The sequence below is a fragment of the Dipodomys merriami genome, unplaced genomic scaffold (assembly GCF_024711535.1).
Source record: "Dipodomys merriami isolate MVZ:Mamm:240054 unplaced genomic scaffold, mDipMer1.0.p SCAF_6, whole genome shotgun sequence".
Taxonomy (NCBI): Eukaryota; Metazoa; Chordata; class Mammalia; order Rodentia; family Heteromyidae; genus Dipodomys; species Dipodomys merriami.
Window position 1 is genome coordinate 49,246,332 of NW_027206179.1, and position 15,240 is coordinate 49,261,571.

A 15,240-nucleotide genomic window follows, 5' to 3' on the forward strand; every position below is an offset into this window, starting at 1 on the left:
ATTCTTATCTGAGTTTGTTCATCTGGGTGTGTTCTCTTCTTTTTCTGATAAGATTTGCTAAGGGTGTGTAAATTTTGTTAATTTTTTGGAAGAACCAACTCTTTGTTTTGTTGATTCTTTCTATGGTTTTTTGGATTGTAATTGGTTTAATTCTGATTTAATTTTAATTATTTCTTTCTGTCTCCTGGACTGGGGGTTTAGCTTGCTGCTGTTTTTTAAAGAGGTTCAGATGTCTCATTAAATTGTTGGTTTCAGATTTCTCCAATTTGTTAATGTAGGAACTCAGAGCTATAAACTTGCCTTTGAGTACTGCCTTTGCTGTGTTCCAGAGGATCTGGTAATTTGTGTATTCATTTTTGTTGAATATCATGAATATTTGAATTTCCTTTCTAATCTCTTCCATGACCCACGAGTGATTCAACAGTGTGTTATTCAGCATCCATATGTAAAACAGGACTTTCTTTGGTGGCTTTTGGTGTTGAGTTCTAATTTTATGCCCTTATAGTCTGAGAGAATACAGGTTACAATTTCAGTGTTTCTGAATTTGTACAAATTTGCTTTGTGACCTAAAATGTGGTCTATTTTGAAAATAGCATTTTTTTTTTTTTTTGGTTGGTCATGGGGGTTCTTCTCTGGGCCTGGGCGCTGTCCCTCAGCTCTTCAGCTTCAGGCTAGTGTTCTACCACTTGAGCTACAGTGCCACTTCCTGAAATAGAATTTTATCAGTGAAATAATGGCTATTTATGATCATCTTATTAAGCCATTCACATTTTCTTCTGATTAACTTACTAACTCACTCATACTGCTCATAGGTTTTGTAATTATTTCTAGAATTTGGAGATAAATATTCTTTTTTGGGGGGAGGGGAATGGAGTCGTGGGGCCTGAACTCTGGGCCTGGGCACTATCCCTAAGTTTTTCAGCTCAAGGCTAGTGCTCTACCACTTGAGCCCCAGCATCATTTCTAGCTTTTTCTGCTTATGTGGTGCTGAGGGATCGAACTCAGGTCCTCATGAAGGCAAGGCAAGCACTCTACCACTGACCCACCTTCCCAGTCAGAGATACATATTCTTTGGTACTTTTTGCCTCTGGGTTTTTTCTTTTTTGAAATGTATAATTTTATTTTTTATTTTATCTTATTATATTATTGTTAAGATGTTGTACAGAGGGTTTACAGTTACATGAGTAAGGCAATGAGTACATTACTTGTCAATCATTGTTACCCCTTCCCTTCCTTGTTGTTGTCCCACTATCTTTTCCCTCCTCCATCTCCTATTCTTCCTCCCCTGCTGCCTGAAGTTGTAAAGTTTGTTTCTGATATACTGTCCTGTGGGTTCCTTTGTTGCAATGGATCATCCTGTGTCATTGTTTCAGCATTTTGTTATTACCCTTCCTCTCCCAAGATTAGACATATGTATATACCAGATGCGGTGTACCAAAATCGAGTATAATGACACCAGGGGATATGCCATAGGTAAAGACATACAAAGAAACAACAAGAAATAATAATAACATCACATGGTATACTTAAAGCAATAATAATATAAGTAGACCTCTTGTGTCTATATCTTGAGGTTCATTTCACTTAGCATCCTCTTATATGGTTATTTGTTCATAGTTTTTGAGCTTTTCAGCTTATCAGATAAGATTATATGTATACTAATTATTGCAAATAAGGGAAACTGGGACCTAAATTTCTTTGGGACTGGGTAACTTCACTTAATATGATTTTTTTCCAAGTCTTTCTATTTACTGACAAATGGGGTGGTGGTGTTCTTTCAATGGAAGCATAGAATTCCATTGTATATATGTACCACATTTTCTTGATCCACCCTTCTACTGAGGGGCTTCTGTGTTGGTTCCATATCTTAGCTGTGGTGAGTAATGCTGCAGTAAACATTGGTGTGCCGGTAGCTTTAGTATGGCCTTGTTTGTGATTGTTTGGGTAAATGCCCAGAAGTGGGATTGCTGGGTCATGGGGGAACTCTATGTGGAATCTTTTGAGGAACATCCATAATGATTTCCAGAGTGGTTGGACAAGTTTACACTCCCACCAACTGTGCAGTATGATTCCCTTTTGGCTACATCCCCTCCAGCTTCTTTCATTAGTAGATTTTTTTTATTATAGCCATTCTAACTGGGGTGAGTTGGAATCTCAGTGTTGTTTTGATTAGCATTTCTTTTATGGCCAGAGAAGCTGAGCATTTCTTCATGTGTCTATTGGCCATTCTTATTTCCTCTTCAGAGAAGTCTCTCTTTAAGTCTTTAGCTCACTTATTAATCGGGCGGTTGTTTCTTTGAGGATTTGTTTTTGGATGACTTAATTTTTTTAGTTCTAACAATTTTTTTTAGATATTTGGCCCTTTTCTGTTGTATAGCTAGTGAAGATCTTCTCCCATTCTGTGGGCCTGAAAGAGTTTTTGAATGAAATCTCAGTTAAGGCAATATTGAACTCTTGAATATTGAGGGGTATAGAATAATTTATTAACATGATTTGTTTTTTTAATTAGTTGTAGGGCTTGATCTGTGGGCCTAGGTGCTGTTCCTGAGCCCTTGAACTCTTCAGCTCAAGGCTAGCACTCTACCACTTGAGTCACTCACAGCACCACTTCCAGTTTTCTGGTGGTTAATTGGAGATAAAAGTGTCACAAACTTTCCTGCCTGAGCCGGCTTTGAACCATGATCCTCAGATCTCAGCCTCCTGAGTAGCTAGTATTACAGGTGTGAGCCATTGGCGCATGGCTAACATGAGTTTTCAAATGGCAAAATGGCTTACATTGTTAGGTTTTTAAAAATTTTAAAACCTTAAATTTTTATTTTTGAATATTCCTATTATTTTTCTGTTTTCTTTTGAGAAAGAACTATTAAGTTGGCACCATACATTTTGAGCATCAGAAGTTTTGTTTCGTTTTTATGCCAGTAGTTGAGCTTAAATCCAGGTTTCATCTGTCTCTTAGTTTTTTGCTTACTCTTGGTCTTCTAGTAGGTTAGCTTCATCTCCACTTCTGACTTTTTGCTGTTTAATTCCAAATAATAAGAATCTTGTAGGTTTGTCTGTCTGTGCTTGCTTAGAAAATAGATCCTCAGATCTCAGCCTCTGAGTAGCTAGGATTATGGGCATTGGGTTTCAGTATCAATTTTTAATACAATTCAATAAATGTTCTGTAAACAGTATAGTATATGATCTTATATACCCTCTATAGAACTTCTTAGAAAATATCTTTTAGATTTGGATTGTGTGAATACAGAGGAAGCTGTATTTGTTCGGCATAGTGGAATGCTCATCTCTGTATGACAACTTTTAAAATATAACCACTTTAATTTATTGTCATAACGCCAAAGAATTCTATAAGCGTTTGGCTTTTATTAGAAAAATCATCTTAAAGCATGGTGTATTTCCTTAAAGTTTGTAAAACATATCTTGAACCTCATTATAAGGAAATTGACTATGATTAATCTGCCTTTTTTCTTTTGTTTTAGACAGCAGTACTTCAAATTAATTGATGAATGTGTCTCCCAGATTGTATTGCACAGAGATGGAATGGATCCAGACTTTACCTATCGAAAAAGACTAGATTTAGATTTAAGTCAATTTGTAGGTGAGTCTTTCTCTGTTCCTTAAATGGGAATAGCTATTTTTTTTATTTAATGGATTAGCCTAGATTGTTTTCATATTGATACTAAAGCTTTTTCCTTTTTCCTTAGGATTCAATGATTTACACTGTTTTTAGACAACAATGGTTTATAAAATTGTAGCATTATTCTGAGGTAGTGTTCTTTATTTTCAGAATAAATAAAAAACTGCCAAGTTTTAAGAATTTCATTTGCAGTCTTAAGAATATCAGTTTTAGCTGATTACCAATGGGTGGTTCAAGCCTAGAGATAGATCTGAGGATCATGGCCCAAAGCCAGCCTGGACAGGCAAGGTTGTGACACCCTGTTGTTTTTTTGTTGTTGTTGTTGTTTTTTTGATTGTGGGGCTGAACTCTGGGCCTTAGTGCTCAGCTCTTCAGCTCAAGTCTCGCATTCTACCACTTGAGCCACAGCACCACTTGCGGCTTTTTCTGTGTATGTGGTGCCTCATGCATGCAAGGCAAGCACTCTACCACTGAGCCACCTTCCCAGCCCTGTGACATTTTTTTTTTTTTTTTTGGGTCCGGTCGTGGGGCCTGAACTCTCGGCCTGGGTGCTGTCCCTCAGCTCTTCAGCTCAAGGCTAGTGCTCTACCAGTTGAGCCACAGTGCCACTTCAGCTTTTTTTTTCTTTTTGCTTATGTGGTGCTGAGGAATCAAACCCAGGGCCTAATGCATGAATGGCAAGCGCTCTACCACAGAGCCACCTTCCCAGCCCATCCCTGTGACATTCTTATCCCCTACAAACCACCAGAAAACTAGAGGTGATGCTGTGGCTCAAAGTGGTAGAGTGCTAGCTTTGAGCTAAACAGTTCAGGGACAATGCCCAGGACTGTGAAAAAAGAAAACAATATTAATTTTGTCAAATGCTTTTCTTGAGTATATCTTTCTAACATTCTTTGTTAACCAATGGAATATATACATGAAGTACTTTTGCTACTGAAGTACAATAAAAAAGCTTTTCCGGTGCTTGGAATTGTTAAAAAAAAACTGGCTTTTAAAATTTCTTTCTTATTTGAAAGATTGTCATACAAACTGGCTACTTTATCTTCCATGTTTAGAACACACTTGCTTAAAAATAAAATGAAGTGAGCCTATACTTTGAATGACTGACAAAATTTGTTGCCAATGAGAAAATTAGATCTCCTAAGTGGAAATTGGGATTTTTGAAAACATATCCACTGCTATCAGCTTGACAGCTTCTCAATACTATTTTTTTCCCCCTGAGTAGGTTAGTGGAGAGATTAACCTCTATGATTATATTGATATTATATATAGAGATGTGTCAACATTTGGAAGATGTGCTGTTCTCAGCAAACTACTCCTTTCCAAATGACCATTGAAAACTCCATTGGTAGAAAATCTGGTTTTTATTATTAATTTACTATATTGTTATTTTAGAAGTGATGTACAGAGGGATTACAATTACATGAGTCAGGTAATGAGTACATTTCTTTTTCTACAGTATCTTTTTCTTTTCTTTTTTTTTGGGGTCCGGTTGTGGGGCCTGAACTCTGGGCCTGGGTGCTGCCCCTCAGCTCTTCAGCTCAAGGCTAGCTCTCTACCACTTGAGCCACAGTGCCACTTCTGGCTTTTTTTCTTTTTTTTTCTTTTTTTTAAATTTAATTTTATTTTATTTGTGAACATACTGTACAGAGGAGTTACAATTACATGGGCAGGATAATGCGTACATTTCTTACCAAGCATTGCAGCCTCCTCCTTTGTTTACCCTTCACATCCCTTCCCAGCCTCCCTCCTTCCCCCCCAATCCCAATCCTTCTCCTTCCCCTTCTTCCCCCTCCCACCCCCCGCACCGACGTTGTAAAGCTCGTTTTGGACATGACAACTTGTACTTCTGATTGTTGCAACAGGTCCACCTGGCTTTTTTTCTTTTTGCTTATGTGGTGCTGGGGAATCGAACCCAGGGCCTCATGTATACAAGGCAAGCTCTCTACCACTGAGCCACCTTCCCAGCCCCTTCTACAGTATCTTCTATTCCCTCACTCTTTCCAAGTCCTTCCCTCTCATCTCTACCCAGGAGTTGTATAGTTAGCATTCATCAGTGTCCATGAGCTCCACTGCTGTATTGTTTCACCCTTTTTCCATTGAATTCTGTATCATCCCCCTAATACTTCCAAAGATGTACACTTGAGTACACCAACTTAAAAGTAACATAGTATAGAATGTTCATTGATAGGTGTAATTCCACTGTAACTAAGATGTACCATTGTTAAATGTTGTTGTTACCTCAGACTGTGCATAATGATTTGAAAAGGCTATTCAATCCCACTGTTGATCTCTGTTCTAAACCAATGGACAGTGGACTGTATAGTGAATGAATAAGAGACTGGTTAATATTAGTGATATTGATATAGAACATGCTGATTTTCAGTGCTGACAAACAATTAGAAGATCCTGAGGGTAGGAAAGTGAACACAGAAATTGAGAAAAAAATACATTAAATATATAGCCAACTAAAATGTGGAATGATGCAAAAAAATCTTTATTCTTATTATAAAGGTGATATACGTAGGGGTTACAGTTAAAAAATGCAGGTAAATAGTATATGGCTTCTTGTGGAATGATTTTTGATATTATGGTAAAAATATTCCATATGGAAACTAGGAATTTCTTTTCTTGAGTAGCCCTGTGTTTTATTTTGTATGTTTTCCATTTTGTTTCTGAACCTGGGACTTGAACTCTGTACCTGATGCTTTCACTCATTGGCTAATGCTCTACCAACTGTGCTATGCCTCTATCCCCAATCCCGGTTTTTGTCATGGAACTGTTGAAAAGGAAACATTATCTTTGAATATTGCTTGCAAAATTGACAGATCTTTACGTAATTTTAGTAAGCTAATTCTTCTGAGTATGAAGTTTAGAATTAACTCTTACACTTAAATGTAGGAGAGAATGTTACTATATTTATATGAATAGATGAGAAGAATATGTGACATTGGTAAGTAGAGAAAAGTCTTAGAAACTGTAGGGCACAGATAATCTAATATTTTGTAGTGGAGACTTGGAAGAGCCTGTCTCTGTAGGAGGAATCAGATGGTTAAATATTTAGTGTTCTATAGACAACCATTTTACTAAAATGGTTGAAATTTAGGATTACATAGACAAGAACGTTTTTCATATCCAGAAGTTACTTGTCATGTATTAAAGAGACAAATCAAAGAAAGAACATTGCACATTTAGTTTTAATTAAGAAGCTAAACAGCAGAACAATTGAAGGAACTATAGGAGATTGCATTTAGTTTCTGTGTTCAGTTCCTCTTTTTTATGAAAAGGGTTGAAGGGATGTTGATAATCTAGGAAAATAGGAACTTCACTTTGAATTATCTTTGCTTTCTCAGATAATAATTATGTTTATGGCCCATCTTGTAGATCAGAATCCATTGAATAGGTTGTTGATCATTTTGTACCAGAGCCCTCCTCTTCTATGAAATGCTCTAGGTTCAGGGAGAAAAGAAGTAAAGCAAAATTATAGGTCATAATTAAAAATTATAGGTTATAAATTAAGTGCATAGAACATGGAACCTGGCTCATACTTTCTGAGGCATAGGTTTGTGGCCATTAGGCGAGAGTTTATTTATGAAGTAATGTAGTATACTTACTACCAGTATGGTCATGAAACATACATAAGAAGTGGGACTGCATTGAGGAAATACAACAATTTGACATTTTCCTTACAGTATAAGCTTTTCTGTAAAGTATCTTAAAACCACATTCATATGTTAGTTTTCTTCAGTAAAAGAAGACATAAGATATAGTGTGGTAATTCCTTATGAGTTGTTTCTTCTAATAGTCCATCTTGTGTTAATATATAACCAGATCATTATAGATGAGTATTTATTCATAACCTACACTATTATTTTAATGAGTTTTTTGGGTTCAAAGATGATGTCTTGAAATATTGAATTGCTGGGTTAGAGAAAATGCTATTTAAAAATTGAATACCTATTGTCTGATTTTTCACCAGCAAAGTTTCCAAGGTATGCTTCTGTTGTTAGAAGAATGTTTCAATATTATAGCTTCTTCGGTGTTTGCTGTGAATTGTAATTAAGACTTTTAATTTTGTGTGTGTGAGTGTATGGCAGGACTGAGGCTTGAATTTGGCCTGTACTTGCTAGGTTGATGCTCTACCACTTTCTTTTTTTTTTCTCTCTAATTTTATGTTTATTAGTTTTCCCTGTTTTTTGGATAGAATGCCATCATCTCATTAGCTTTTAATGTTGATTAATGACAGAAACCTTTAAAAAGTATGGTAAAATGGGAATTTTTCCTCTAGCCTGATAGCTTAAATTTAAATATTTTTCTTTCTCTTTTCCTTTTTCTCTTCCTTTTCCCTCTACTTCTTTTCCTTTTCTTCATTTTAGTGGTACTGAGATTTGAACTAAGGATATGTTAGACACAACTACCACCTTTTTTTCATGCTGATTATGCTTTAAGATTTTATTTTGTTTCTTTATCTTTTGTGCCAGTACTGAAAATCAGGGGCCTGGGCACTGTCCTTTACCTAGTTTGTGGAAGGCTGATACTTTACCATTTGCACCACAGCTCCACATCCAGCTTTTTTTTGTTAATTGGAAACAAGAGTATCACAGACTTTCTTGTCCTTGCCAGACTGAATTCTCATCCTCAGTTCTTAGCTTTCTGAGTAGTTAGGGTTATGGGTGTAAGCCACCAGAACCCAGGTTTGTACCATGTGCTTTGAATATGACCTACCTATTTTAGGCTTTCTGTTTTAGCTAGGATATAAATGTGCGTTATCATGTCCAACTTCTTCCACCCAAACTGGCATATTTTCTTTCTGGTCTGATTTTCTTCCCAAGCAGTCCTGGAGCTACAGTCATCTCTGTCTCCCATGTAGCTGGTATGATAGGTGTTTGCTGCCATGCCTAGCTATGGGCTGAGAAAGAGGCATTGTGTACTTTTTTAGTCCAGACTTGTCTCAAACCATAATACTCCCATTTTTTACCTCCTAAGTAGTCACATTTACAGTCATGTACCCAACTACTTTTTTTTTTATGTTTTCTAATATTTCTGATGTTTCTCCATTTTGTTTATTTTACCAGATATATCTAACATTTTGGAATAATTTTTATAGTTATTTTATATAGACATGTTATAATGACTTGTAAATTGTTACTGTAATTTTAGATGTTTGCATAGATCAAGCAAAATTAGAAGAGTTTGAAAAAAAATCATCAGAACTTCATAAAAAGGTGAGTAACTGACTAATTTTGTAAGGTTGCATAAGGAACCATTTAGGAATTCACTTGTTATTTCCCATGTCTTCTTTACCTTCCTCAGGTAGCACATTTCTAATGGAGAGCATCCTAGACCACTGTATTTTTTAAAAAGTCTTCAGTCTTCTCTCTTAGCCTTTGCCCTTTTTTGCTCTTGTTCTTCTCCTGATTTATTTTTCTTCTTATATTTGTTATTATCTGACATGAGCTATAGTTTATGTGTATTTAGCTATTTCTTCAACTAGAGCTAATTTTGACTATCTTGTCTTTATTATCTATACAGAAATATAATAATTATTATTGGCTCTTTTAAGAATAAAAAGAGTTCTTTTGAATGATTGAATAGCTAAAATATCAAAAAGATTAAGTTTTAAGAAATATAGTTCAGATTGAAATCATATCTTAAATCTTTGACAGTTAACTTGTTATTTGTTTCACTTTATTATATTGTCATAAAGCTTCCTTTTCAGTTTACTTATCAGATATTACTAGATTCATTGGTTTCTTTCTCGTAGTATTTCTGACTATCTTCCCATTTCTTACTTTAAAGTGGTAGTCTGTCCTTTTGTTTCTGGCCTACTATAAACCTCATAGACTAAAAACAATAGTTTTCTTTCTATTATTAAGAAACACTCATAGACTTCTTGATTGGATTAATAACGTTTTAAATGTTCTTTCTGATTTGAATTTTCGCATTGATTGAATAATAACTACTAATACTCCAACCACCAAGAGCCCACAGTAAACATTTACTAAGTCACCTGCTATATATTTGATGTAGCAAGCCATAAATAAATATGCTCCTTTTTAAAATAAACATTGAGGACCATACATAATTGCAAATGAAAGTCACTTTTTCATTAAGTTATTTCTGGAGAACATTTTAGATGACCTGAGAAGTTCTAAATGGTTCATTTCAAGCCTTTGGGTGCAGGCTAGGGTTAAATTTTGAATATGGGTTTGTCCTTGCCCTTTAGTGACTGAGTTCAGTGGGGAAACCAATTAATGAATCACTTAATTATCAAAAGTGTTACTATTTGATGTTCATATTGTAGGGTGACCCTTTTCCTAGCTAAGTTTATATTTTAATTTCAGTAAGTCCTTTCACTCCTCAGTGTAATGTACTAGAAAACTTTTAAGTACTAGATTAGTGTAGTATAAATAGTTCTCATATATAAATACCTTGTTATGTTATCCTTTTTACACATATATTGTATGTAAATGGAGGTAAATAACACTGGTTTTGTAGATTTCTTTAAAAGTATATGTTTTAAGTATAAATAAAAGAAAGACCTTGTTCAAGGTTAGTTGTGCCTTTTTTTTCTTTAAGCAAGAAATTCTATGTCTTAGGTATATTCAGAAAAATATTGTATGTTCCATAAAAGATTTCTATTGCCATGCCATTTTGTATATATCAGCAAAAAGTTTGTTCTGATAGCTTTATAAGGACACATGTAAATATGTTGCTTTAGGCAGGAAGCTATCACAGTTGCTAGACACATTATTTAGGTGCATAAATTTGAAAAATGAAGACCAGAAATGTCAGAAAGTATATAGAGAATATTGAATTATCAAGCTTCTTGTACAGAGGCACTAATACATTTACCCTAGGGAATGAAATTAAGCAGAACTTCAACCTTAACTGTGTTGCTTGACATTTCTGAATGTAATTTTGTAAGTGTAATATTTCTCTAGCAACTGTTTTTGGAACAGAGGGCTATCATATCAGGTTTACAAGGTATGTTTTTAATGGATACTTATTATATCCCTCAGGCTACAGTGATTTGACTGTAGATATTAGAAAAATCTAAAGCAAAGTTTATGTCAGTTCTGATTCTTTTAGAGGGGAAGATGTGGAATATTTTTCTTGTTAGGAAATGTAGTTTTATTATAGACAAGTTAATTGTATAAATGTTCATGGAGGTACTAATTCTGACCGTTTTGATTGTTTCTCTGGTCTCCTAAGTAATCACCTTTCCCATCTTTCCTTCTGAACTTTAGAGATAAGCTAGTATACATACCAACATTTTCAAAAAGCTTCATTTTTTTATTCTCATTAAAATAGCTCTTTTTTTTTCTTACAGTACAGTAGTGAACTTTATTTTACTTGTAAAAGAAAGGATAAGAGCACATGACCTCTCAAAGTTTGTAATACTGGCAGAATAGACAAGATTTAGTTTAAAATCCTGACATAACTTTTTTTTTTATTATTGTGAGAATACCGTATAGAGGAGTTACAATTACATGGGTAAGATAACGAGTACACTGACATAACTTTTCAACATATACAAGAAGATTTGACCAAAGGTGGTTTCATCACTACATTCACCTATTATTTATTGAGTTTAATTATAAATGTAAGGCCTTGGCAAGATGATGAATTAAAATAGACAAGATTTTTTTTTGCTTTTGTGAACATGTAACTTGATGTTATTAATGTGTATAAGGTACATCTTTTCAGGTTGCTGTATGAGAATTGCTTTGGTAGAAATGCCCATGTGTCATAAAATTCTATAAGTGAGATTCTTCTTTCAGTATTCACTATCCAGCGTATATTATTTATCTGAGAAAGTGATACCTCTGTGGTTCCTGAGGGATCTATGTACAGTAACAAGTTTAAATATCCAAGGAGGAGTGAATGTAAATTTCTTTTGAATTTCCTATAGGTAGCTCAAGCATCACATATATTCTGTGGTTTGGGGATAAGTCTCATTGTTTCCCTCCAGAGGCCTATGTGGCGAATAGTAAAAGCTTGGTCCCTAGGTGTCACTAATGAGAGATGGTGAAGCATTAAGAAGAGCAGTCTTGTGGGAGGTGTGTAGGTCCATGAGAAACTGATACAGTCCTTGCTTCTACCCCTTCAGTCCCTTAAAGAAGGAGAGAGTTACAGAAGGTACAACTGGCACCTCCTATCCTCCCTTCTCTGGGTTCTGTATGTTCTCCTTTCCTTCTTCATATCTTCCACTGCTGTCTGTGCATCTAAGTGCAGCCTAGCTATATAGTTCATGCTGTGTTGGTAGATTCTGAACTGCAAATGCTATGAACTAAATAAACCTCCCTTTAATAAGTAGCATAGCCAATGCCATATGTTTTGTTTTAGTTTTGCAAAGCTGATTATTGCCATCCTGATGGCCAAATGATTCTTTTCCCTGAAAATATTTTTCCTCCTTGTTTTTTTTAATTCAAATTTTATTGTAAAGGTGATGTACAGAGAGGTTATAGTTACATAAGTCAGGTAATGAGTATATTTATTTTTGAACAGTGTTACCCCTTCCCTCATTTTCTTCCACTTTTCCCCTGTTGCCCTCCCTCACCCTCAAGTTGTAAAGTTCAGTTCCACATAGTGTCTAGTGAGTATTACTATTGAATTGGTCACCCTTTGTCCCACAGTTTCTGTGATTCCCCTACCCTTCCCCAAATCAGATAAATTTATGTATAAGAAAAATGTTACAGAAATTTAAAAAAAAAACAGTGAAAATAGGAAATACACTAAAGGAATAAAAGAAATAAAAAAATAGGCTGCATATAGTACAATGAACAAAAACACCTCTTGTTTCCATTTTTTGGAGTTTATTTCGATAAACATCATTTTATATGGTCATATGCACATAGCTATTGAGACATTGTGATCTTCTCCTAAGAATCTTGTTCTCAGTGTGCAAATGTTTGAGTGCTGTTTATTTAATCATGTCCAAGTGTAATTATTTGTCTTTTATTGTCTGTTGGGTTAATATATAGATTTATAGACATAGTCTAGTTAGTATAAATGTAAACTTGTCCAACCACGCTGGAAAGCAGTGTGGAGGTTTCTCAAAAGACTAAACATAGAGCTTCCCTATGACCCAACAATCCTACTTCTAGGCACTTTCCCAAATGACCACAAACCAGGCCATGCTAATGCCACCAGTACAGCCTTTCATTTTTTAAATCTTCGTTCTCCTCACCTACCCCCATATTATAACACTTCGTTTCAAGCCTGAAAAACTACAAAACACTATGTTCATCCTAGAGTACTCTGCACTTATTTTCTTCTGTCAGCCAGATACAAATTCTTTTGGATTCTCTAATCTCATTTCCTTCCTACCTATATTCTTGCTTTAAGGTCTGTAGTAGCCTTCTAGTTAATTTTTTCACTGATAGTATTTATCTTTCAATCTGTTTTCTATACTACTACTATTTGGGGCTTCCAGAGTATAAACTTGATTATGTTAATTTCTTAGTACACATACTTTCATGACTCTCTGGCTTTTAGGAAAAAAGAAGTTGTTGTTTATTTTGCAATTCTTCTCAACAGTGTCATTCCTATGTTTACTTCTGGCTTGTTTCCATACTTGTCTCTCTGCCCCTTCTCAAGAGTTGCTTGGCATTTCTTCAACTATGCACTGTGTGTGCTTTTGCTTTTGCTTGAAGAGCTATCTGTACTGCTCAGCTAACTGTTCTCAAACCTGAAGTGAAGCCTCATTTTCCTCTGTCTTTAGTGCTGATAGTATATATTCAGGGATTTGTAGTGGTTATTTCACATTTACTTCATCACTAGGCAGTACTTACTCCAAATTTTAACCATATTCTGTTCAGCTCTATCTGTAGCAGTTGCTACTATGAAGGACATGTCACAGGACACAGGTTTCAATATTTGTTGTGTCATGGGAAATAGGTAGGTTGAGACTAGATCCCAGGGTGTTTTTGTTAGTATTATAAGGAAGCTACTGACACTTAAAACATAAAGGAGTTATTATGTGACCTGTACTTTACAAGAATAGCAATATTCAAATACATACAGAAAACATTGTAAGAGAGAAGATAAACTTGGGTTTGAACATGTTTTCTGTCTTGTTTAACTTGTCTTGGAAAGTTCAGTACTAGAAGAGAAGCTGGCATGGTGATAGGGATGTGGAAATGAGCAGTTTGTGAATGAGTCTGGAAGATGCCATTAGGAGAAATGTAGAATGAGGGAAGCAGAGGGGTGAGTACTGTAACAGGTACTGTAGCATGTCAACGTTAACATTGGTTTTGGGGGAATATTAAACCTATAGCAAAAATTGGTAGGAAACAGTCAAGAAGTAGCAACAGAAACAAAATACTGTGTTCTAATGGAACATACAGAATGAGGTTGCATGTGGAAACAACTTCTGTTTGTAATTCATGTGGGAGCCGACCTTGTCTACTGTGGAAGATGGAAACATTTCAGAGAGTATGTGTTTTCAGTGTGGTGGTCATTGACACCATGTATCTCTGTTGTGTACTTGAAAATGGCTAGTATATCAGAGGACCAATATTTTTAACTGATTTTAATTTGTATTGATTTAAATTTACTTTTACGTAACCTTATGGCTGGGGCCTATGATATTAAGTAGCATAGCTGTAGAAAGATCAACTAATATGAGGCTGTGAGAAGTCCAGAAGAATTGGAATTTGGTGAGCCATGACACTTTTTTCCCCCTTTTAGAATAAAGGAGTGATTGCTGAGTTGTAGTGGATAATGAAAGGAAAGGAGTTCAACAGGTTGGAATACTGAGTATGAGCTACGAGCATTCTGAAACAGTTGACTTTGGAGGAAAAACTAAGATAGTGTGAGAAGGGCTCTAAGGGACGAGATGAAGGACCTGAGTAGAAAAGCTGAAAATTCAGCCCAGGTGTGAAGCGAATCTATTTGCAGGTCCATGGTGAAGCACTTGTATATGAAATAAGACACTTATTAAGACCAGTTTTGCATGTTTTCTCTCATATGTGGAATGTGTGGAGGAAAAAAAAAATAAGGCATGAAAGGAGAAGTATTTTTGCCAGGGAGGTGGAAAGGGTCTAGGGAAAAGGGAGGGCAAGGGACAATAGTGTGTGTGTGTGTGTGTGTGTGTGTGTGTGTGTGTGTATGTGTGTGTGTGTGTGTGTAAATTATTAAACTTTGTTATATGACAAAAAAGCCCAATATTTCGTACAATTACTTTGTATTGTAAAAGACAGATATCTCTCCACCTTTGGGGTCTAAGCATGGTTTGGTTTGTAGGTAGTCACTTTGTTAGATTTAAGATTCTTTTAGAGCCTTTGTAGCAATGGAATGATGATTAATTCATGCTTTGTGTGGTTTGAGTAATAAATGATCTTTGGATAGTTTTTACCTAGTGGTTTCTTTATAAAGGAGCCCAGGATGGCAGTAAAGATCAGTGGCCTATATTTACTTTCCTCACTTATAAAATGGAAATTAAAATATTTACTCTTACTGAATTTTGGTAAGGAAACATAAACATGACTTCTATGCTTGAAAACTAAAGAAGTGGCCAGTGGCTCTTGGGGGCTGCATAGAATTTCTGCCTTTTGCCCAGTTTTCATTGGAAACCTTAAGCTACTCTAAAAAAGACT

The 15,240-nt window shown here is 35.4% G+C and overlaps 1 protein-coding gene across 1 annotated transcript in view; it reads left to right on the plus strand.

Moving 5' to 3' along the window:
• Diaph3 (diaphanous related formin 3) overlaps nucleotides 1–15,240 on the plus strand; it is a 450,161-nt gene that overhangs the window by 152,713 nt on the left and 282,208 nt on the right. The window contains exons 13-14 of the mRNA XM_070002884.1: nucleotides 3,480–3,598; nucleotides 8,798–8,862. Coding sequence (XP_069858985.1) covers nucleotides 3,480–3,598; nucleotides 8,798–8,862 — 184 coding nt within the window. The remainder of the gene's footprint in view (nucleotides 1–3,479; nucleotides 3,599–8,797; nucleotides 8,863–15,240) is intronic.